This window comes from Podarcis erhardii, assembly GCF_964252035.2.
Source record: "Podarcis erhardii genome assembly, chromosome: 3".
NCBI lineage: Eukaryota > Metazoa > Chordata > Lepidosauria > Squamata > Lacertidae > Podarcis > Podarcis erhardii.
In genome coordinates, this window is record NC_138507.1 from 63,712,777 (window position 1) to 63,738,414 (window position 25,638).

At 40.3% G+C, this 25,638-nt stretch overlaps 1 protein-coding gene across 1 annotated transcript in view; it reads left to right on the forward strand.

Annotated features, from left to right (window-relative positions):
• The window catches only part of VTA1 (vesicle trafficking 1), a 30,216-nt gene extending 5,076 nt beyond the window's left edge, over positions 1-25,140 (forward strand). The window contains exons 2-8 of the mRNA XM_081855375.1: positions 4,156-4,250; positions 6,447-6,574; positions 7,207-7,282; positions 14,587-14,692; positions 16,092-16,259; positions 17,781-17,861; positions 24,095-25,140. Of these exons, the coding sequence (XP_081711501.1) occupies positions 4,156-4,250; positions 6,447-6,574; positions 7,207-7,282; positions 14,587-14,692; positions 16,092-16,259; positions 17,781-17,861; positions 24,095-24,240 (800 nt within the window). The 3' untranslated portion in view covers positions 24,241-25,140. The remainder of the gene's footprint in view (positions 1-4,155; positions 4,251-6,446; positions 6,575-7,206; positions 7,283-14,586; positions 14,693-16,091; positions 16,260-17,780; positions 17,862-24,094) is intronic.
• The last annotated feature ends 498 nt before the right edge of the window (positions 25,141-25,638 follow it).

Here is a 25,638-nt window from a genome sequence, read left to right on the forward strand (position 1 = left end):
AATGTGATCTCTTTGTGCCACATCTGCTCCACATTCTTGCAGAATATATTTATAGAGATGTGCAGGTCACCCAGAATAAGTGATGGTGAACTTCAGCCCTTGAATTAATTGCCAGTGAGATTAAAAAATTGTTGTTTAGTGCTTAATTACCATATTTTTCGTCCCATAGGATGCTTGGTCCCATAGGATGCACCTAGTTTTTTTGGGGGGGGGGAATAAAGGAAATTTCCCCCCCCCCCTTTATTTCCCCCCAAAAGCAGGTCGGGGAAACCAAACCAGGTCGAGGAACAGCGGGGTGGTGGCGCTGCGCCTCCCTTCTGTCCCCTGAGCTTGTGGGGCTGGGTGATGTCTGCCCGGCGCGAGGGGCGCTCTGCTTTCAGGGCGCCCAACGCTCCGGGAAGCAGGCTGCTATCCGCAGCGTGGGGAGCCCTGCGGGGAACTCCTGCAGAGCTGCCTAGGCTGCGGATGTGTTCCCGAAGCGCCGGGCGCTCTGCTTTCAGGGCGCCCGACGCTCCGGGAAGCAGGCTGCTATCGGCAGCCTAGACAGCCCTGCGGGACCTCCCGCAGGGCTGCCTAGGCTGCGGATGTCTTCCTGAAGCCTGGAGAGCGAGAGGGGTCGGTGCGCACCGACCCCTCTCACCCTCCAAGCTTCAGCGAAAGCCTGCATTTGCCCCATAGGACACACCCAGATTTCCCCTTCATTTTTGGAGGGGGAAAAGTGCGTCCTATAGGGCAAAAAATACGGTAGATAAAGTAACAGGATATGGAGAAAACCCATTGTGCACAGAAAGGGCTTGTGTTCACATATTGGGTGGGGGTGCTCATTGTTTGGGCATCACTTGATCTCCATCCCTCAAGAATGTAGGGGGACGGATCCGGGAGAAACAAATGAAACCCCCTGTGAGTTTCAATGTACCCTGTGTCTTGAAGGCATTACGTTTTGTTTCCTAGCCTCTGGAACTGACTCCAGTGATGTAGAGTGTGAATGTAGAAAGAGGCATTGTAATGGTCTGAAGTTACTGCATAGCTTGTATTAGATGTTTTGGAGAGGGACATCCAGAAGGAGATCGTCAGGAGGCGCTGTCATTTTTGGCAATTTTTGTGTGCAATGTAGTTCACCCTAAAAGTCAGTGTGGAGTTGATAAGTTGATGACTTCAGGTTTTAAGTTACAGTGAGTTGTGAAAATGTTTCTCTGCACCACCAACCCGGCAGGGCAGAAAATGCTCCAGGAACAAGTGTGCATCAGATTTGTTTCATTATTCATTACTTATGTTTAATCTCTAGAATAATGTTTGCTCATTTGGGAAATAAACTGTTTTAAGAACTTGTCAGCCAACTGTTAAAAGATAAAATCTATCCTGATTGTTGTGATTTCTCTCAGACTTTCTTTTAGTGTTCAGTGTGTGTAAACTCTTTAGCAGCAGTTGGAACAGCTTTCCACACGTAGGCAGTATCAGCACATTACTAAAGCAGCACATAGATCTTGAGATCTTAGTTCTTAAAAATCAAATTTTATGACATTGGCCAAACCTAGATTGCTTGCTAGGATCATGACTGCTGTGCCACTTGTTCCAAAGCACTCCCAATATGAGGATTTCAATGAAGGGTATGTTTTGGAAGCTGCAAATAATTGTCAAAGTGAATCTGTGGCTAACATACTAATGTTAATAAATTCATTAAAAAATATTGCCATGACAAAACAAGGGTTTGACAATGTTTGTTGTATAACATTTCTTTTTAACCCGCTGGTCACTAATGCAGAGCATACTAGTTAAGATGTTTAATCTTGCCACTTCAGTGCTTGAGTAGCAAATTGAGATATATATTGTTTGCTTTTGAACATGCGCTTGCCAAGTGTTCATGTCTCTCGCAATATTGGAACACAGTCAAGTGAAACACAGTTGAATGACTAGATTGACAAACATTCTGTAACCTTTGTTTTAACATTAAATGAAGCCAAGAATGGTCAGAGCAAGCAAGCACAGTATATGCTGGCTATAAGATGCTGATGATGATGATGATGATGATGATTTCCTAAGTAATAAGCATGTGTATTTTAAAGTTTTTTCAATTTTCAGTGTTTTGATTTTGTACAATACTTTGTTTTGTATGCAAGCACTTCTTAATTGTTGGGTTGTTGTTTTTCCCCCCAAAACAAAATCATGTTTTGTAACCATTACTTAAAATGCTATTGTTTTGGAATGTTTAAAAGGAATGGCTTGGGAACAAGTACCTTAAAGGTAACCCTCGCCTGCTCTCAAATGAACCTGTCTTGACTTCAAGATCACATCAAAGATGCTGCTCTAAGTCGAAACCCCACCCCAGCAGCTGAAGTAAGGCAGTGATGAGAGACAAGGCCTTTTCAATTTATGGCATACCTTAGGAATTCACTTACCTGGTGCCATCTTTATTTTCTTTTGAGTGCCAGGTGACAATCGTATTTACTAAGGCTTTATTGTCTAATGCTGGAATTTTAAACTACAGTAGATGCTCGGGTTGCGAATGTGATCCGTGCGGGATGCACATTCACAACCCGTGTCTGTGCACGCGTGGGTTGCGATTCGGCGCTTCTGCGCATGCGTGACCACCAAAACCCAGAAGTAACCCATTCCGGTACTTCCGGGTTTCAGTGGTCCGCAACCTGAAAAAACGCAACCTGAAGCGGCTCTAACCCGAGTTATGACTGTTCTCTCTGTGATTTATTATATCTTTTTATGAGTTTGTGACTTCTCTAAACTGCTTTGAGAACTACAGCTGAAGAGTGGTTAACGGATAACTTAAGTAGAAATAAAAACTGATTTCTTAAAATGGTTTAAAATTTAATGTTAAGTTTTAGATCCATTGTATTAGTACTGTGTTCTACTCAGGCTAATTTTTATACATGAGAGTCCAGAGCAGCTCCTTTTTCTATGGTATTTTATTATTTATTATTATTATTATTATTGCTTCTAGGAAACGTGGCTGAATGCAAGAGTTTGTCTTTAAGTTGCCAAAACATATTTTTTAGAAAAACATGCTGGTTTGAATTCAGTCTTCCTGATTTTACTTCGTAAATACAAAGTAGGTTTTGTAAAGTATTTTAAAGTTGAAACACCCGTGGTTTCGGCTTATATTTTCTGAGGCACTGCGTATATTCATCATCCCTGGGCATAATTTCATTTCTTTACATCATCCCTGAGCATAGTTTCATTTCTTGTTCAAAATCATGCCAGCGGAAACTGTCACTCCAGTCATTTGCCACTATCTTGAAGAGTTTCTTCAGCAGCAGCTGAACAAAGATGAGTGGTGGTAGCACTGCAGATAGTAGTACCATGTGAGGTATGGAGCATACTTCAGTCACCTGCTTTGGCCACTTTGGAGTGCTCTGAATTGAGAAGAGAGGGTGAGAAATACTCCTTGAGAAAGCTAGGCAGCTCAATATACTTCACAGTGTTGCCTGCCCTCTTTTTGTCCTACTCTCACTGACTGCTTCACTTGCTCACCCCCTCCAATTTTTTTTTCACTTTGTCCTACTCAGGATGTTTCAGCTAACCTTCCAGAAGTAGGGCATTCCATAAATTTGGAACATCTACTGAGAACATGGCTGGGATACAAATAGCTTCATTAGATATGCTCTAGGATTCGGGCATTTCCACTGGGGTTTTTATTTGTTCCCTTGAGCAAACAGCAGTCTGTCACACAAACTGTTTTGGAAGATCCTTCCAGCTTCAGAAGTTTGCCATGCAACATGACACACAACGGATGGGTTGAGAAGAGCTTTTGTGTTGAGAAATATATGCTGAAAGCCCATGGGGAAGCAAAACTAGTTGCACAGTTGTTTGGATTCAGGTCCCTGTTTTGCTTTTAAATCTCACTGAGGTACAGGAGATAGTACAGTGGTACCTCTGGTTAAGAACTTAATTCGTTCTGGAGGTCTGTTCTTAACCTGAAACTGTTCTTAACCTGAAGCACCACTTTAGCTAATGGCGCCTCCCGCTGCTGCCGCACCACCACCACGCGATTTCTGTTCTCATCCTGAAGCAAAGTTCTTAACCAGAGGTAATATTTCTGGGTTAGTGGAGTCTCTAACCTGAAGCGTATGTAACCTGAAGCATATGTAACCCGAGGTACCACTGTATTTATTAGTGACATTCATTAAGCTTTATTTTTTACAGGCCGTTTGTATGCTATGCAGACAGGTATGAAGATTGATAGTAAAAACCCAGAGTGTCGCAAATTTTTATGCAAGCTCATGGATCAACTTGAAGCTGTAAGTAGTTTTGTTGCTGTATTGTTAATTTTTGGCACTTGTATATAAAGAAGATTTCACGGAGAATAAATTGACCATAATGCTAGTGAATGTTCCACAAGAACACACTTAAGAAATGCAGTGCACAATTAAATGGCCTAATATAGCATTGTATGTTGATAGTATTATTTACTGCAGTAAGGTTTAAATTTGACTGCTAGATATCTCACATAATTCCTGTATTATTGTTACATTCTGGCTCAGTTTCGATTATCCTACAAACCATCATTTGGAGTATTGATGCTTCAATATTACAAGAAAGTCTCATTGAAACCAGTGAGATTTGATTCAGAGTAACTCTGGTTAGTATAGGGCTATGGGAGTGCGTGCTGCCTCCTTTGCATCCTTGATAAACAAGGGAAGAGGCAAGGGATGAATATGAAGTACATGAGGCCATGACATGTTCCCAATCCTTAATTCAAAGAAACAGAATGTGATCTAAACTGCCCACTGTGTGCTGCCAGTTTATAGATGTCTGGCCTCTAAATTTTGTTTCTGTACTACTTGCAAAATAGACTGCCCTCCCAATGTTTTCTGTACACTCTTGGCAGCTCAGGAAATATAAGGGTAGTCTAATATCCTTGGGTTTTGTTTTGTAAGACGAAACTAAGGTTTCTTTAAATGCCAACAGTAAGTCTATTCAGGAGCCCTAAATCCACCTGTTGTAACTGTAACAGTGTTATTTACTTTGCTGATTTTATTAGGAAACCTGAAGCTTCTTGTACTCTGTAACATCTTTGAAATGAGGTCTTTGAATCGCAATGCACTGCTTGACTAAGCATTACCGTAAATCTTCAGGTCACTAGAGCAGTTAGGTTGAATCAGGGACTCTCATTTCATTAGCTCTTTATTCATATTAAATGTTGCAATCTGAATTACAGGAGGCAACTATTGAGTCCTATTGACCTTCCCTGCCTGTGACACAGGTTATGAGTTATATAGTGTTGACTCTTTATACAAAGTTTTATTAAGTGCGGGTTAGGGAGGCAAAAGTGTCGTAGAACTTTTAGAAATCTGAACTGTGGCAGCTTAGCCACAGTCTGACTCTGTGGCACAGTATGTTGTTGTTTGAAAATCCTGAATATGTTTTTCTTCTATTTTTTTTTAAGGTTCCTAGTTTTCATGGTAATGGATTAAATAACATTTTAAAACCTTAGGCAATAAAAAAAATCCAGAGTGAGGATAAATGGTGATGACTGGTAGTTGGTGACTGCATGGTGCTTTACAAGCACTGCTTCCTTTGTAGCATGTGCTTCATTCCTTAGTTTGCCATGTATATTCAGTTGCTAAAAATATATTCCCCAACACTCCACATGCCCCCCACCGAATAGATTGCACAAATAAAAATATTTGCTTAATGCTGTGAGGAGCTCTCCCACATAAGAAATTTGGAATGAGTGTGTGTTACACATCACCACTAAGTTTCTGCCAATAACACTTGATAATGTTGATCTACATGGTTAGCAACACTTAAAAGAGTTGCAGCAAGTACCAGAAGTCCCTTCTTGGTGGCCTCCCCGTGTCAGGAGTAATTTGTTCAGATAGTGGCAGAAATATAGCCAGATCAAATGGGGGATGAGGGGTTATTGTAACTTTTTGTGCTTTTATCTTGTGAACAGCCCTGAGATCTTCAGATGAAGGGTGGTATATGAATTTAGATAGATAGATAGATAGATATGGCATGGGGCTCAGTTAGCTATAAGAACAATGAGTGAGAAAAGGGCAACAAGTTTAATGGTTCTCACTGAGCTAAGAGACACATGTGTATGTTGTATGTAGGTCAAGGATCAAATAGTAGAAAGCTTTCCCAAGGAAAAAATTATAGTTTTCTATAAACAGAAAACTAGCATGTCAAGGAATCATCTAGGCTAGAACTCTTCTCTTAACACCTTCCTTTCTTTGTGGAGGAATTTTTCTGTACGGAAGAGCATTCAGATATGCAAGTTCTTACCTACTCTCTGAGGTCCCATAGCCAATTTACCAATTTACTGGATGCTAAATCAAGGACTAATAGGAAATCTATATTGGCATATAGTGCTTGCAGCTGTGTTGGTGGCTTCAGGCTATACCTTTGAGAATTAAGAATCTAGAATATGCCCTTGCAGTTTCATTTCTCTGGCCTAGTAAATAACCAAATATATCTTTAAATTTTCTCAGACAAAGAAGCAGTTGGGTGATAATGAAGCTATTACTCAGGAAATAGTTGGCTGTGCCCATGTGGAGAATTATGCACTGAAAATGTTTCTTTATGCAGATAATGAAGACCGAGCTGGGCAATTTCACAAGTAAGTGGGGGGAAAGAGGCAATGTAGATGGTAACACCTAATTGAAATAAATATAAAATAGAAGCAAAGTAACCTTGCAGTTACTTTCGAATCCCCGCGGTGGGGTGAGCTCCCATCTTTCGGTCCCAGCTCCTGCCCACCTAGCAGTTCGAAAGCACCCCTAAGTGCAAGTAGATAAATAGGTACCGCTTTATAGCGGGAAGGTAAACGGCGTTTCTGTGTGCTGCGTTGGTGCCGGCTCGCCAGAGCAGCTTTGTCACGCTGGCCACGTGACCCGGAAGTGTCTCCGGACAGCGCTGGCCCCCGGCCTCTTGAGTGAGATGGGTGCACAACCCTAGAGTCTGTCAAGACTAGCCCGTACGGGCAGGGGTACCTTTACCTTTAACCTTGCAGTTAAATATAAAACAATTGACCAGCGTATGCTCATTTATTTATATGATGCAGAAGATCTGTTGGTCTGAATGATCAAGGTTGCAGAAAGAGGTGTAAGCATTGGGGAGTGGGGTGGCCATCTGTTGTCCTCTGTGGTAAAGTAATGCCTTCTTTCACATGCAAATTTCTAAAAAATATTCATTTTTGTTTTGTTTTTAATCTTACTGAGAAACTCAAATTGTTCCCCCCCCCCCCCCCAGAAATATGATCAAGTCTTTTTATACCGCAAGTCTTCTAATAGATGTCCTGACTGTATTTGGAGAACTAACAGATGAGGTAAGTTACACAGTTAAGCAGTATATGTCATTAATTGCATGAAATAGAGAAACAGATTTTTGTTTCTAGTCCAGCTAAACTTAGTCGTGACTAAATCTCATTCAGAGCAATAGCACTTCAGTTAGCTGTGACTAACTTGTTCCATTTGCTTCTGTTGCACATAGTCACAAGGTAGTTTTTTCTGTATTGTTGCTTTTCTGTGTTAGAATATAGTCCAGGATCCATAATTATTTTGCCTCAGGTTCAGGAATGCCAGTAGGATTTTTGACTTTGAAGAGCAGATCTTTGGATTACAAAATGCCTTTGGAAGTTTTCTGAGTTACACACAAGTTTGCTATATGACTTTGGGAGCAGCAGTTTGAGAAACAGAAGCCATGAAGTCCACTTGGCTGCACAGAACTTGCACAGTTCTTAGGATCCCAGTTTACTATTTTCTTCACAGAATAACAGCTGCTAATTGCAGTTTTTACAGTAGCATTGAATAGAACTGAAAAGCAGCAGAGTTTAGCATTCAGAGTTAGCGGCATTCAGATGTTTAAAGTGAGGGGAAGAAGAAAACCAGCATTCTACACACTTTTCATTTGGTATATAAAATCAGAGGAAGTGACGGAATTAAGGAACTAAATGAAGTGGATCAAAATGAAAATTTCAGTTCTTAATGATACTATTTTGCTTTTTCAAAAGAAATTAAAGATCTTAAGTAGGTGGCTGAGAATCCGGTTATCTTTGAAAAATATAACTATGATCAACTAAACCAAGATCTCAATTCATACTAGCTTTGATTTTAAGGCAAAGACCCTCGTTTCTCTAACCAGGTATAATTTTATATTTATTTAGGTGTTGTTTTAGCCCTGAAGGACTCAAGACAACAGGGGCGGGGGCAGGGTATTTAGGAAATGGTCTTGTATTCTGTATTGTTTGTTTATCTATTGCATTTGTGAATTTTCCTTCCATCTTGCAGAGCCCAGGGCAATGTATAAAGAATAGAACAGCAAGATACATCTAATAAATAAACATAAATAACCAAATAGAACTAGAATATGTCCATATGATCAGGGCAGTAAAAACACGCATAATACCTAACAGCTTCAGATTGGTTTAACCCATCTGACTTCATTTGTAAAAACTTAGGTAAACAGAAATTACTTCAGCTGATGTCTAGTCAAAGCAAGGAGGACATGTATCTCAAGGAGGAAGGCCTTCCAAATAAACATTAAAATTGTACGGGCGTTTTGATTGTCCTGTAGTTGATCTTACACTACTTATATGTGAAAATGAATTGTAATGGAGTGGAATGCACTTCTTAATAGCTATTGGATCACTGAGAAATATATCTCATTAGTCCTCTGCAAGGAACAATACAGACGTAAAATACACTTGTGATTCAGGAACTGGGAACAAACAGTGGGATCTTGCGCTGGGACTAGAGGGCCTTATATCCAACCTGGACTAGCATTATTGACAAGAAATGAAATTTGCATAAGAAAAGAAAGGGCCAAAGTGCAGTAGTGTGTTCAACAGTATGGCTCCACTATTGGTTGCCCCAGGGAATAGTTGGGGGAGTATTGGGAAGAGAAACTAAGATACTTCTTTTTACTGCCATCTACTTCTGTTCCCCCATTAAAAACTGCTTGTCTTCAGAAGAATTAGACCCGTAAAGCTTTAAATATTTTAGGAGAAATGTAATGAGTGTTTTTAAAAATAATATGCCATAGCCATTCACTGCCGTTAAGCCTGTAAGCCTGTTACTTATATCAGAAATAGGATCATTTCATAACCATTGGTCACCATTACGACTACTCTCTAGAAGGTCCCATTTGAGACACTAACTCTTAAAAAGGTGATGAAGATCCAGATATCATATATTGTACAATAAGCCTTGGGTACTTAAGGTAAAAGGCTGTTACTGCCTTGTGCAAAGTGGTAGATTTAGTTGATGAAAGGGCCTAGAGATCCAGGAAAAACATGGCAGCTACGTAGATTGTATGTTAAGAATGGCAGATGTGTCAGATCATGCTCTAGGCATGTTTTTTTTAAACAAAGCAAAATAATTTTTTTTAGCCACACTTTTGCTGGAAGATCTCAGTGATTGTAAAGGAGGGTTTGGAGGCTTGCATGCAACTTGTGCCTATTAAGCGACCCATCCCTGGTTTTAAATAACTGGGGTAAATATAATTTGAGCAACTTCTCAAGGCAGATTTCTTATTTAAACAAAGACTTTATTTTGGCTGAACAGGATTAGAGTTAAGTATGCCTAATAAAAGGAGAAAATGGAAACCATCATGAAGACTACTTTAAAATAAAGATGTGTGCCAGCTCCCTAGTTAATTTCTCTTGCTTACACATGTTCACCAGGAGGTTTAGTCCGAGGCATGCTGGAACAGATAAATTCTAAACAAGATGTTCCATTTTCTGGCATCTCCTTCGGAAAATAAATTTGAAGGAATTGTGCAAAATGGTCAAAATTAAGAGGCCCGGATGGAAAAATATGTCAGAAATGTTGAAAACCTTGTACAGAAGTATAAAATTCATAAAGTTGGAGTAGGCGAATTTCAAAGCTTGTCAAAGGGGTTCTGGAATGACTATAAAATTAGTTAAACCCATGTTAAAGTAATTCACATCCCAGAAGCAGGATACATGAACTTGCTGTAATTTATGAAAAAGGCCTGCAGCTCTGAGATTGAGGAGCCTTTTTTTAAATGAAAATCCTAACATATCTTTACAAAAACCAGAGTAAGAAATCAAAATGGTTAGCATAAGTACATTGTAATAATTTCCCGCTAGAAAATGTTTTGGTGGTAGAATACTGCCTATTGCAGATAATTTATAGTACATGCTTGTAAAATAGCTAAATCGTAACGTTATTTTGCACATTCAGAAAATATGTATCAGTAAACTAGTCTCTTCATTCAGTGCCTCCCTGAGGTTAGAGGGATGATTCCCATTGAGATTCAAAGTCATGACCTTCCCTCCTCAGCAGCTACAAATGTTCCAAGGAGCAAATAACCCAGCATCCGTAAGAACTAGACTGCATTCCTGTTATTGTGACTGTTTCCTGTTAAGACGTATTTTGGAAAGAACCAGCTCATGGAGAGTAGAAATTAGAGAAAACTAATAAGCTTCAGTATTAAGTGCTACAGAACAGTGAGAGCAAAGAGAAAAGAGAGGGAAGGTTCAGAAATGTTTTCCTTGTGTCCAGTGTTGATTATTGGATAGCTAGCAGTATGTTGCAAGCCCTAAAGTGCTGAACTAAAAAACAACTATATAGCCAGAAGAAATTAGTAGTTGCTGAAGGTATTAATGGGGGGCGGGGATGCCGGAAAGCCCATCTCAGGAGCTCATTCTATCATGCTTTATCAAAGCAATACCTATTTCAGCTTCCCAAGTGTTGAGTCAGAGTGTGAAACAAGCCAACCAACCTATGGCAGTCATTTTAAGAAAAAGTACTTCACAAGTATGCTGTTATTTAAGAGACTTAGACCTAGGGAGGAACCAGTGTAAGGGGTATAGAAAAAGGTGTTTTTTCTCGTGCTGGCAGCCTGCACCCCAAAAAGCCTCTCTTAGGAGTCAAGAAACAGTTCCTGAATGGGGTGGGCTGTGATGCAAAAGGAGGAGACGATAATTGAAAATGGGGCAAAGGCACCTTCCCTAAGTGGGAGCCTCTTTAAATAAAAACATGTGAAGTTACGATTTTCAAAAAAGTCCTGTAGGCTGTTTCTCATTTGGACTGAAGATTTGGGAGGCTGAAGAACATATTGTCTTGATAAAGAATGAAGCCCTGAAATTGGTGTCTATGCATTTTTTTCCCCAGTCACACTTTTAGCAACTCACAATTCTAGCTAGTTTCTTTCCCAGCACTTTAGCCCCCCCCCCCCCCCGGCCACCTTCTGCCAGTTCTTCTCTGGCTCCAAGCCAATAAGTGCAACAATATTGCTAAAAGCAACAATTGCACTGACAAGTAAAAACCCGAAGGATGTTCCAGATGTTTATGTGGAAGGCACCAAGGACTTTGTTTGTACATACGTGCTCAACACTTGGTGACTGCAGCATAAATGAAAGAACTATTGTACATCAAGCACCACAATCAGATGTCTTTGATCACCAAGGCTGCAATCATTTTTAGTGAAATCAGTATAGACAGACAAGCAGTAAGTTATCTAGTTGTTGAAGCATCATGGGATATAAATACAAGATGGACCAGTCTATTTCGTCTTTTCATGGCTTGTATTATGCTGTCACTTACAGATTGCATGTTTTAGAACAAATCTGTAGGCTCAGGAGTCTATAGGTTTCTTCTAAAACATGCAGTCTCTTTTGGCAGGCATTAATACCAAAGTTATTTCTTCAGAAAACATACCAGAAACATTGTCTCTTCACATCCAGATCCTAGCACTTAAATTCTAGCAACCCTCTCCTGTACAAGTTATTAAGCACCCTCCATAAACTTTAACACTAAAACTCGTTTTATAATTTTTATATAAGGAAGTATTTTATGTGGTAAATTGCTCTTCTAGCCACAGAAAATGTCTCTTATAGAATAGGCCCATGCTAGACCCCTTCATGGATCACTGCCTTGCTGTGGCGAAGGGGCTTGAATAACTTGGAGAAGCTATGAGCTATGCTGTGCAGGGCCACCCAAGATTGACAGGTCATAGTGAAGAGTTTTGACCAAACGTGATCCACCTGGAGCAGGAACCGGCAAGCCACTCCAGTATCCCTGCCAAGAAAACTCCATGGACAAAGACAAAAGGCATATAAAAGTTATGACGCTGGAAGATGAGCCCCTCAGGTCGGAAGGCGTCCAACATGCTACTGAGAAAGAGCGGAGGACAAGTACAAGTAGATCCAGAGCTGATGAAGCGGCTGGGCCAAAGCCGAAAGGACACTCAGTTGCGGATATGGAAGCGAAAGGAAAGTCCAATGCTGTAAAGAAAAATATTGCATAGGAACCTGGAATGTAAGAACCATGAACCTTGGTAAGTTGGATGTGGTCAAAAATGAGATGGCAAGAATAAATATTGACATCCTGGGCATCAGTAAACTAAAATGGACGGGAATGGGCGAATTCAGTTCGGATGACCATCATATCTACTTCTGTGGGCAAGAATCCCGTAAAAGAAATGGAGTGGCCCTCATAGTCAACAAAAGAGTGGCAAAAGCTGTATTGGGATGCAATCTCAAAAATGATAGAATGATCTCGATACGAATCCAAGGCAGACCTTTTAACATCACAGTAATCCAGGTTTATGCACCAACCACTGGTACTGAAGAAACTGAAATTGACCAATTCTATGAAGACTTACAGCACCTTATAGAAGTGACACCAAAGAAGGATGTTCTTTTCATTATAGGGGATTGGAATGCTAAAGTAGGGAGTCAAGAGATAAAAGGAACAACTGGCAAGTTTGGCCTTGGAGTTTAAAACGAAGCAGGGCAAAGGCTAATAGAGTTCTGTCAAGAGAACAAGCTGGTCATCACAAACACGCTTTTGAGAGCCCATGGACTGCAAGAAGATCAAACGCATCAATTCTTAAGGAAATCAGCCCTGAGTGCTCACTGGAAGGACAGATCGTGAAGCTGAGGCTCCAATACTTTGGCCACCTCATGAGAAGAGAAGACTCCCTGGAAAAGACCCTGATGTTGGGAAAGATGGAGGGCACAAGGAGAAGGGGACGACAGAGGACAAGATGGTTGGACAGTGTTCTTGAAACTACAAACATGACTCTGACCAAACTGTGGGAGACAGTGGAAGACAGAAGTGCCTGGCGTACTCTGGTCCATGGGGTCACGAAGAGTCGGACACGACTAAACGACTAAACAACAACAAATTAGAAACATCAAGAAGCAATCAACAAAGACCAAAATTATAAAGTTTCTGGTTTTATAAAATGTGCTTTGACATTTGTTTTGAAATGTAGGAAAAATACACTATCCAGGAAACACTAGGTATAGAGAAATCCCATTGGCAACCATTTCTAAGTTATACTGGATTGAGCCTTTGACTGTGAGTCTAAATAGGAAACATTGAGATAATGGGATCCAACTGCTCAATACAGAATCTGCAGTGCAGGAGGCATCTACAGCATCCCTGACAGTTAGTCTGTCCAGTGTTCAACACTCAATCAGTTTTTAATGTCTTACAAGAAGGAAGGGGAGAAATGATTTTCCGAAGCTCTTTGCTGTATTGTATTTCTGTATTTTTGCATTCTGGTGTTTGCTGTTTTGTGATGTTATGTTCATATTGCATAGAATTGGTTATCTCGTGGATGGCAGAGGTGTCCAGGCAAGTAATGCTGGTTCCCTTGCATCTCAGAGACAGGGAACACCTCCCCTCCTATTTAGGATCAGTATGTTTCCTGTATCAGTTTCCTGCTAGTTACCTCTTTATCCTAACAGAATATTTTCCTGATTATTTGCTCTCTCTGTCCTCCCCTGTTATATTCTCTTTCATTGTTTAACAGTTGTCAAACAAACAAACCATTTTTGCCCTCCCCGTCTTTTCTCTCCCCACTCCTGGCGGACAAAAATGGCTTTTTTAATGCCTACAGCCCTCACAGTGAGCACAATCCAAAGCACCAGCTATTAAACTAAAGGCCTAGCAAGGGTGTGGGCCATACTCAGTAGCCACAGTCAGTTCCCAGTCACTGGAATCTTCTGCCTCTGCCGTGGCCGCCATTTTTATCTGCAAACAACCCTGAGGAGGAAACTTCCCAAGGCACCTGTGGAGGGGCTTTCTTGGTAAACAGCAGTGGCCCTGTTGCTGACAACATGGCTGTGGTCCCTTGCTCCAGTCTGCCCCCACCCCTCCATAGTAGCCCAGCTCTATGAGAATATCTGCTTCCTGTGCAAGGGCCTTGCTTCAGGCACAGTAGCCACAGTCTCCATCTGAAAACAGGAACTATTATTCTCAAATGAGGAACCTGTAGAAGGTTTTCTGTTGAATGTGGGTGTTTCCTGTCTCCGAGCTCCAAGCACTACCCGCTTGGAGACTCCTGGTAGTCTTTGAACAAGTACCATTTATGGTAAGAACAACTGTTCCTTTTTATGTTTCCTTTAACACTTTTGCCGGAAAGTTGGAATATAAAATGCCTTAAATTAATTAAAGAAATAAAAATCCATTTCTGTGGAAAGCATCAATAAGGTGGTCTATCAGAAGGATTTGTACCAGTGGGTTCTAACAAAGTAGTATAACTCTAAATATTTAGTTTAAAACTTTCTTTTCCTTGTATTATTGTGCAACCCCAAGCTTCCCCATACTAAGAAATCAAATAATTTAATAATAAATGTCTTGCTTTATTTTGTAGAATGTTCAGCACAGAAAATATGCCAGGTGGAAGGCAGCATATATTCATAACTGTCTAAAGAATGGAGAAACACCACAATCTGGACCTACTGGAATGGAAGGGGAATGTGAGTAACTATTTTGTGATATCGAATATTGCTTATAGTTTTGATTTATCTTTAAAATCAAATGTAAAATCATTTACATTTAAATGATGCAAGAAGATGTATAAGCAGTAATTCTGCATAATTATTCAATGTAAAGTCAGTCAGTCCCACTTTCCAGTGTTTAGGTCAGTAGATGCAAAGGTGCTAATATGACTGAGAAGTATTAATCTTCCACTTCGTTTTCTTTTATTGCATATGCTGGGCAATGCAGAAGAGGGGGCTTGCCATCCTTTCCCCTCTTGTTAATGATTGCATCTGTTTAGACTCTAGTTGGCCCTAGCTACATTATCTTGGCTGGTTTCATTGATTTTCTTGGCTTGAAAGAAAACTGCTGAGTGTTTTGCACATTTAATTTTAATAGCATTAAAAATATTCTGTTAGAATTATTAGACGGTTGTCTTTGCTGTCTTGGAAAACATTTTTGACCATAGACCTGTGTCTGAATGTTTACTCCTTTTTTTAAAAAAATAGCATTGATATTTAAAATAGATTACCTGTTTTCTTTTTTGCTGTTGTGTTTAATGTTCTATTTTGTGTGTGTGTGTTTAATGTTCTATTTTTACTTTATCTGTAGGATAACAACTGGTAAAATCATATTTAAAGGCTGTTGATATACAGTAGTGTCACATAACCCAGAAGGTTTAGGGTCTCTTTAGTGCCAAAGTTCGTATGGAAATGTATTTGTACTCCAAAATACCCAAAGAACGTCTCATAATTCTTGCTTTGTGCATTTGGGAAAGAAAAGCAGCATTGTTTAAGTGTACTGGAGGACTTCCCCCATTCCTTTCTGCTTGCTCACTTTTTTCTCTCTTCTGCAAGTGGAAAAAGTCAGTCTTGAAACAGAATGAAACTAACTTTCTGTGTCTTGACAAAATTCCATGTTTTCTAAAAGTGTTATTCTCCCTGTAATTCTTGAAAACCATATTGTAAATATTTGCACTGTGACATGGCATTCTATATCTGGTTTTGTTCTGGGGCTTACTGAAGCACTTTGCTACGCCCTAGCATAGCATCTTATTCCCTGGGGATATATGTTCAATTAAAATAATCATAGTGATATTAGTCTTTCATAGTGCAGTGTTAGAGAGTGTTTTTGGTGCAGATGATGAATGTTGCTCCTCTGTACCTCAAGTCATCTGTTAGCCTAAACCTTGCCTTCACACTCTTCTACATGTAATGGAGCATATAATCTTCCAGGGCGGTTCTTTTGTCTATCTTCCCAGTGATCTTGTAAAGTAGGTTAGACTAGAATACATTGATTTGCAGGCAGTGGTATGAAATACGTATAAATTTGCAAGTAATTTCACTGCTGTTTAATGGGGTGGGGAAAATCAACATGCCTCTGTTCTTTACCTACAAGATGATGAAAATGAAGAGGTTGGGTCCCCTGCTCCATTGAACCCAGGATCTCACTCACCTTCTGCGTTTGAATCAAGCGATGTGCCCACAAGCAACTACACGGGCATACAAATCCCACCCGGTGCGCATGCTCCAGCTAACACTCCCGCTGAAGTGCCTCATAGCACAGGTAATGTTCTTTACATATGTTCAGACCCATTAGTCTCATTTGTTAGATTTCGTCAAATGTGTAATACAGTCGTACCTTGGAAGTCGAACAGCTTAGTTCCCGAACATTTTGGCTCCTGAACGTCACAAACCAGGAAGTGACTGTTCCAGTTTGCGAACATTCCCTTGGAAGCCGAACATCCAGTGGGGCTTCCGCAGCTTCCAATTGGCTGCAGGACCATCCTGCAGCCAATCAAAAGCCATGCTTTGGCTTTTGAACATTTTGGAAGTTGAACGGACTTCCGGAATGGATTCCTTTCGACTTCCAAGGTACGGCTGTAATTTAAAGCTTAAGTGAAGTTGACCAGTATAAAATTAAAAGAGCAATGATATTATATAAAATAATATATGACACCATATTAGTTATAGATGTTTTCACAATATTTTTTTCCCAATTCACTTTATGTTACTGGGCTATAATAATTTTCTTGCTTGCCTATTAATCCTCTGCCATAAAATAAAATTAGGTTATCAATTAAGCAAAGGTAACCACAAGAACAATCAGAGGCAAAAAGTTTGTATGTATTTGGGGTGTGGTATACGGACCCTTAAATTGCATGGTTTGGATCCAAAGACCTCTGCAACTATTTCTGCACACATTGTATTTTTTGAACAGCAGCTGCTCATGCAGCACAGAAAGCTGCAACTCAGTAGACTTTTAAGAAATGGATTGTGATAGGACAAGAGGTTTTCCTGTTCATAGAGGAAAAACTCACAAATCCTACTGGCCACACCCAAGACCTTAGCCATGCTTAAAGAAAGTAACTCTTTGCATCTTGGCCTACAGGTCCTATTTTTTCTTTTTCTTTTATACATATGAAAGGAAAGGTTTGGCAACAGAGATGTGGATTTTCTTGGGGGAAATGTAATCGGAAGGTTTGCAGTAGCCAAAAGCAAGGTTAAATTAAACACTGGTACGTCTGAAAAAATAAAATAACATCATCTTGACTTTGTATGTTTAAACAAATTTAGGGATGGAAAAATTGAAATGCCCATATATAAACACTAACGCACACTTACTTAGGAGTAAGCACAGCTGAGAAGTGGGATTTCTTCTGAGTAAATATGCTTGGGCTCACACTATTAGCATTGTGAGTTGGTAAGAAGGTTGTTGTGGCTTTTTAAAACATTCACTTAGGTTTTAACAAAGAGGATCTCTTAATTTCTTTCCAATTTTCTTTAAACACAGTAAAGTGGTCTCAGACCAGGTATTTCTGAACCTTATGGAGCCAAAGGAAGGCTGCTCAGATGGTCACTTGTACTTAGTTCTATAAACTTGTTCACTACAGAATGTCGTGTGCACCTACCATGTGTTATTTTTATGAATCCCAGAAGGCTGGTATTAAGATATCTACACGGGGCTATTATTCCAAAATGGTCTGGAACATAATATCCTCACAAAGAATCTGTGAAGTCAAATAGGAAGACAAATGATTTGCAAATGTTGATATAAATATACAAATCCCTTTTTTGTTACTCACAGGTGTAACAAGCAGTACAATTCAACCCACACCTCAGAATATTCCCATAGTAGATCCTTCGCTTTATAATGTCCAACCTACAGGTAAGCCCCACCCCCCGTGATCTGCATAATTCAAAAAGGATTGGGTGCAGCCTGCATCAAAACAGAGTTTCATACCTAAAGCTAGAAGCACATCTATTTACTTGAAAGCAAGTCTTGCTGAGTCCAGTGAAATCTACTCACAAGTAAGAGTATTTAAGATTATGACCATCATTATAATCTTGAATCAGGAATTCAAGTTACATTTGCAGAGTAGCAAAAGTCTTGCCCACGTAACTGAAAATACTCTCTGGACTAGACATTCCAGCATGTGCCTGAGAGGTAATGTGTTATGAAAGTGGCCTTGCAGGAATAATAATATGTGAAAGCAATTTTTTTTAGAAATATAACCACCCCCACCACTGTAGACCTTGGATATTCGGTAATTTTACAGCTAACTGAGGAGTATGTTTTCAAATACTTTCTCAGAACAAGCCTCTGTGTCCTGTAGACTATAAAAATGAGGAGAGGATGAAGGGCGCCAGCTCTGAAAAATTGGCTGAGGCTAAAATTCTTCCTTTAACCACTGTTAAGTATAGGTTAAAGGCTGCCCTATTGTACAGGCATAAGAATCGGCCTATCAACTTTGCATTGTCTGCCTGCTAGATCATACTAAATGTTTAATTTGCCAAGTTATTAACCAGAATCAGACTGTTGATACTGTGTTGTCATTATTTTTGTTTGACTAGGAAACTAGGGCTGGTGAAATTATGTGCCGCAGAGTTTCTCTACTAACCTTTCTCCAAGAACAGCCATTCTGTGGGTGTGGCGTAAAGCTGCCCAGCAATAATGTGCTGACAAAATAATGCATTGGCAGACAGATGTGATTTGGGGGCCTAGGGTTGTCTAGCTATACAAGAACTACTGCTGCAATCATTTTTGTAATTGGCATGCAATCCCTTGCACTTGAATTCCATATACATATACTGTTACGTGCTGAGTTCTACAATCTGAAACCCACTCCATAATCTCCCATTCACCAATAGGAAGTAGTTTTTGTTTCTCCTTGTGCAAAGCACCTTCAGCAATATACCCTTGTGTGTTCTTATTCAATGTGATAATGCAGTAATTATTGCTATTGTACCATCACTGCTCACAGTGCTTTTACACAGCACAAAAGGCATGTCCCTGCCCATAAAGTTTACAGGCTATAATTTGATACAGAGGAACAGAAAGGGAGGAAAGTAAAGACAGGGGTAAGCAGGAAAAGAATGCCTTATTTCAGTTACATGTACTTAGGCTTGGTTACAGTAGAGTATTTAGGGGGTTGTGCTAATGGCATCGCTGAACAGATGGGATTTGAAAGAACACTCAAGGTGTCCTGGGATGCAGTTCCAAGCAGAAGAGGCAGCAAAAGGAGGGCGGGGTCATTTGAGGGTGATGGAGCTGGAGTGAAGGTCACAGGCATGGATGTATATGGACTATACAAACATTATGTGTACCTGGCAAATCAGGAACTGGGTTTGCAAAAGGGCATTGGATAGCAGGTATTGATCTGGATTTGTGCATCTACCACTTGAGACAATGCACGCAATTCTCTTAATGGATCAGATGACGTGGGTTGTAGCTTCAAAAGCTTATGTCCCAGCAATTTAAAAAATAATAATTAAGGTACCACATGACTCTGTTTGCAGCCACAGATAAACATAACTACTGTTTTGGAATAAAAGTATGCTTTTCAAGCAAATTCTGTAATCTTAGAGGAGCAAGTGTGAAGCCAGTTTTTAAACAGATACAAGTTTTGTCAGACACCAGTTTTCATTTTAAAAAGCTTTCCTTCCTTGTTAGCCTAATTTCTTTATCCCTGATCTAAATGCATTTTCAGTTTCCATATCAGGTCCTTAACTGCCTAGCTGAAAGATTCATATTTGGTGGAAGTTAACTCTGCACTGTCACATTTCAAGTAATGAATATAACTACTATACCAATATTATCCTTGGATTTGAAGAGAGTCTGGCTTCTTTCAGGCTGCATAAAGCACAGCTTCACCCATGTGTCAATATTTTTGGTATTTCAGAATTTAGTCCTTTCAAATGATGCAGATTTAAAGGCAGCTAGCATGTAAACTAACTTTCTAAATGTTCATTTTTTTGAAATAACTCCAGTTTTCTCTCCCTTTCATTTACAAATATTATAAACCCTTTCCTGAAATGTTGCTATAATGGTATCTGAAGTGGGCCTCAATAATAATAAATAAGGCCTGTTGCCAACAGAACATGTAATAGAGTAGGTACTGTAAAAATAAGATTAGATTGGTTAATTTAGGCTTTGTTCCAGAAAATCAGTTGAATACTGGACTGATGCCTTGGCTGTTTTCTAAAAGAATGATTTTCAAGTTGCTTTTGGCATCATAATATGAAAAAACAAAATGTCCTCAAGATGGTCTTTGGGGTAATTTGTTCTTGCTGTGTTTTTCAAAAGGAGGAGAGGTCACTATTGACTAAATGTTAAATGTGAACTTGAACAGTCATCAGTTTGTGCACGTCACAGTTGGAACTGTGTTAGTATTTTAAATTAGGAAAGTAATATAAGTCCTGTGTATTCAGCATTGAACTTGGTCTATTTGACAGTGATTGAGTATTTTACACAATAATTAGTGTAACATTTAATGCTCTGATAGAATGGCTAGTTTATAGTCCATGCATTTGCCCTGTGGCCTTAATGTGTGAATTCTGAATTTGGCTAACCCACCCTAGGATGACCTGGGGAAATCCTGTTCCACCCTGGATCCTGTCCCAAATTAGTTCAAGGGTGGGGCTAATGTTTGTTTAGGGTTTTCAAAAACCCTAATTCAACATGCATGTGTCAATTTAATGGGGTGCTCTTTCTCAAAGCAGCATCCTTGACCAGGCAGGGTTGATGCCTCTGCTGAACAGCTGTTCTAAAATTGAATCCTAGACAACACTCCAGACAAGCTTCTCTCAACCTTGGGTCCCCAGATGCTCTTGAACTACAACTCCCATCATCCCTGACCACCGACCATGCTGGCTAGCAATGATGGGAGTTGTAGTACAACAACATCTAGAGACCCAAGCTTCAGAAAGGCTACTTTGAACAAACTTCACGAGCAAGTCTGCAGTCCCAAACACACTTAACTACTGAGTACCAGAGTAACCCAACCAACCCCCCCAGTCAAGGGAGTGGTGAGTGAGTTTGAATTAAACAGAGGTATATCTCCTCCCAGCCCTGCTGGCATCTACCAGCCACTATCTACAGGGTGACACCAGTGTGGCACACACTGGCACACACCTTTCCCTTCTGCCAGCAGAACGCTGGGGCAGAAAACAGTGCCACCTGTGGGATCCCTGCTGGCAGCAACCAGCAACAAGCCCCGAAACAGAGTATACGAAGCATGCCATACGAAGCATCCATTGGATCCTGAGCCTTTCCTGCTGTTATCAAGTAACAGCATTGGGCCCAATCACTGCACCAACTCCAGGCTGGCATGCCTACTCTTCCCCACCTCAGCCATTTTGCACAGCCATTGTTCCACAACTCTGTTCAGTCCCACCAGGCAGTATTCAGGATTAGGAATGCCCCCCTAAACCTCAGGTGGACTCATTGGACTTGTATCTGAGTAAACATGCCTAGGATTGTGATGTTTAGGAAAATACAGCAATTATTGAAATAAGAAACACCAGTTTTTAAAGGTGGCTGGCCTAAGTAGACAACAGACCAATTCTTCAAGTACCATATGCATTGTGGATTTTTGAAATATTTACCAATATTTGTCTGTGGTCAAACAAAAGATGGTGAATTGACATAAATTTAACTGGTCGGTTTGTTGGCATGATTAGTTTGGTGGAGGGCATAGCTTTAAATTGTAAACTGTATGTATAAAATTTTCTACCACATTTGAAGCAGTTTCCTGGGTGTAGTGTGTACATACAAAATACTATTTATTTTTTATAAAACATTTTGACCTGCCTTTGAGCTCAACACAGATCCTCCGAGGCAAATAGCAATAATGAATTAAACACAATACAATAAAAACACATGTGTACATAATACTGGAGACTTGCAGCTAGAACATACTGCTTCTGGTTCTTTATGTTCTGTCATAACCTCTTAAGATTGACTGGGATTGCTGCCTTAAATTTTCAAAACATGTGCCAGTTTTGAACTAAGGGCATACAGAGAGGTGCTGAGTCATCCTCTCAGGGGGCGTTCTTCAATATGAGTATTGAATATTCTTTCCCTTGGAGACTTACCAAAGCTCAAATATGAGGATCTTCCAAAAGCTGTGTGAGATACTCTTTCAGCTGGTGGCTAGGACTAGGGCAATATAACTGCTGAAATTCAGGATTTGTAAAGGTGTTTTAACATGCTGTTACTCATCTTAAGCCTTTGGAATGGGGCAAGCTACAAATCAAATACAGTGGTGCCTCGCAAGACGAAATTAATCCGTTCTGTGATTCTCTTCGTCTAGCGGTTTTTTCGTCTTGCGAAGCAAGCCCATTGACAGCTTAGCGGATTAGCGCTATCAGCGGTCTAGTGGCTTTTAGCGATCAGCTGAGAAGCGGCTTATCAGCGGAACAGCTGATAAGCGGCTTAGCGCTTAGGGAAAGGGCGAAAAAAAGCGGGGAAAAACCCGCGGGAACTCGCAAGATTTTTTCGTCTTGCGAGGCAACCTCATAGAGAAATTCGTTTAGCGAAGCGCCTCCAAAACGGAAAACCCTTTCGTCTAGCGGGTTTTCCGTCTTGCGAGGCGTTCGTCTTGCGGGGCACCACTGTAAAACTCTAGTGGGTTAGTGTAAGGAATAAATCTTAAACTTCCAGGAGCAACAGCTGAAGGGGCTGCTGGAAGCTGTTTTCCAGTGGAGAGGGGGCGGTCCATTGATGGCGGCCTCCCCGGTTTAGCGGGAAGTGTTGTCTCTATCTTTGGTGGTGCTGCATAGACAGAGGGCCCAAAATGGAGCATTTCTCCTGGGCTGCATCTTGGAAGGCCTTGGTCCACCAGTCCAAAGCTTCCTTGTTCCCCAAAAGTACTGTAGTCCTGGGACACGCATAGTTATTTTCCCTCCCATTAACATCGAAGGGAGGAATTTTAAAAGGCTGAATGGGGGAAAACAAACAACAGAAAATCCACACACGTCTTTTGGCATGAGTTGGCCGAGCTTCAGAAGTGGCAATTTCTCTACCTTCAAATCTACCACCACCTTAAGATTGTTCTGTAAATCAGTATGCAGAATATACTTCACCATACCCTCTTGGTCTCCCTGACCACAGAACATCATAAAAGATAAACAGATTTTTCCCTCCGCCTACTCCTTTGGTTTGTTTGCCTTTGTTCCTGTTAATGCAGCCTCAGACATGGCAGCATTTGTTGGCATTCTGTTGGCAGATTTGTGAACATTTTGTGTTGCTGTAGTAGCTCAGCTAATAGTTAAGTTAGGGGATTTGTGATCCAAAGTCAGGAATCTGCTGTTTCTTACTTTAGCTTATTTATGTAGGCTTGTTTCTTTGCCACTAACCACTTAATATGCCATCTTCATTCAGGCAAGCATCAGCCCAAGGCGACTTACTTAACAATGACACAAACAAAATGAAGCAAACTTTTTTTAAAAAAAATGGCTAAATACCACTCTGACAAAACAGGCCAGAGGATTTATTCCACCTTTCCTCTTACGTTCTGCTTTGTATCGTACTTTGTTGAGACATTAACAGTAACAAACTTTCACAAGTTTGCTCTAAGTCTGGAGAACTTGTATCATTTTATTACAAGTGAGCACCTCCCTGACATTTTCTTTTAATACAAATAGGCAGAAGTATATCATTCTATATTAAATTGCTGCTGCATTAAGTACATATTTGACACTGTTTAACCTGAGGACAGAAATGTGACGGTGTGAATATCTTGCATCAAGGAATGGGTGTATCTTGTAACGGGATGTTCCCATATCTAGACAAATTACACCAAGGCGGCATGAATGGCCTTAGTTGTGTTCCAGGCTGGAGCGGGAGGGAAGGAAATGTAAGGTTAACGCATGAGACATTGTCCTTGTTTTTGTGCACATTGTAACATGATTACCCTTAACTGAGTGGAGTTTTTAAAAGCTTTCCTTAGTGGCTTCAGATAAAGGGCAAATCTCTCTCAAAGTATTGGCTTACTCATAAAGGGTATCAGACAACTTTAGCATTCACCATTGATATTTCCAAAGCATTTCAAGTGGTTGGGTAAATATGTGCATAATGTAGTGGCCTTGATTCTTAATCCTCTCTCTTGATTTTCACAGGGGAAATTCGTTTGAGTCCCGAAGACTTTGCCAAGGCCCAGAAATATTGCAAATATGCTGGCAGTGCTTTGCAATATGAAGATGTGAGCACTGCTGTGCAAAATCTACAGAAAGCCCTCAAGTTACTGACTACAGGCAGAGAATGATGCCTTTGTCTGCCGGATTCATGACTTGCGCTTCGAAAACTTGAACAGTCCATTACTCCTACCTTCAGCCTGTCGGGGAAACACGGTTGCACAAAAGCTTTGGATTTCTGTGACAAGAAAACAAAATCTGTGTCTCTGTTATCAGATCTTTCTGTAGTCTAGTCTGGAACTACAGCCTGTCTTCATTTATTGGCAGAGAAACAAGAACCATCTGGGGACAGTGGTTTGAGCACGAGATGCCAAATTTGAGGCATTTCTTGTCCAATGTTGCAGAATGCCCCAACATTTGAGCTACTAAAAAAAAATACATTTGAGCTACTAAAAAAAAATACATTTAATTTTTATTTATTTTAAAATGAAAAGGGGGAGTTAGTGCGTTTGGAATTTGTCTGAAGTATAAAATAAAATAATTGGAAATGCAGAAGGGTTTTAAAGTTCAGGTGATGATTTTGGAGCATTATACCATAAGATTGTGATATGCCAAAAAGAGGCAGAAGGAGGCTTTTTTGAGGACTAGAAAGGTGTAGGGAGCTTTAAAGACAGTTGAGTCAAAAGCATCTTAATGCTGTGTGATTCCAGCACTCATCAAAGCTCTATGCTGTACTTTGTTTCTGGTTTCTTTCCCCTTTGTACGGTTTATTTCATGTATGAAGATAAAAGGAATCAAAGGAAAGATGTGTCTGAAGTCCAAAAGCCGGCTGCATCCTGAACTTCGAGACTATTTGTGTTCTGAATCTTAGAAAGAGGCCATTGCTATAACAAAGTATCTGGATTTGCTGTTATTTGGGTTTGGGGGTATTTTTATTTGCATCTGTAGCCAGATGGGGAAATTGCTACATAAATTTAAGTTTTCAACTAATAGTAGATTGTAGACTCCATTAAAGCATCTTGCACCCTTTACATGTGGTGTTGAATTACTCATATAATGTTAACAGGTGTCTATGCTTGTTTAATAAGGAATAAAAGCCTTTTAGTATCAAATGCACTAAATTGCTAGTCTTAGTTTTAGTCCTGCGTATTTTCTACGGCTTCGGATTCAGCTGAGGCCCGATTCAGATCAGGTGTACTCGGAGGGCCTTGGATGAGTCAGGTACACACAGCCACAGATCAGCGTGAATTGGATTGGATGGCCCAAAGCTTTCTTTAGTTGCCAGGTGGGACATTGGGCAGGCAAGTTGGGAAATCACACAAAAGGCAACCTACTTGATCAATGGCTGCATCTTCCCAAGAGACTGTAGGCCTGTCACCACTGCTCTCCTCCATGCCTGATGCACCACCCCATAGGATCCACTCAGTGGCTGTTGAATGGAGGCATCAACCCTTGATCATTTTGGTTGATCCAGGTTCAAAGTACCAGTTTCAGACTTAGAAGCTTAATAACTTTTTGAAAGGAATAAT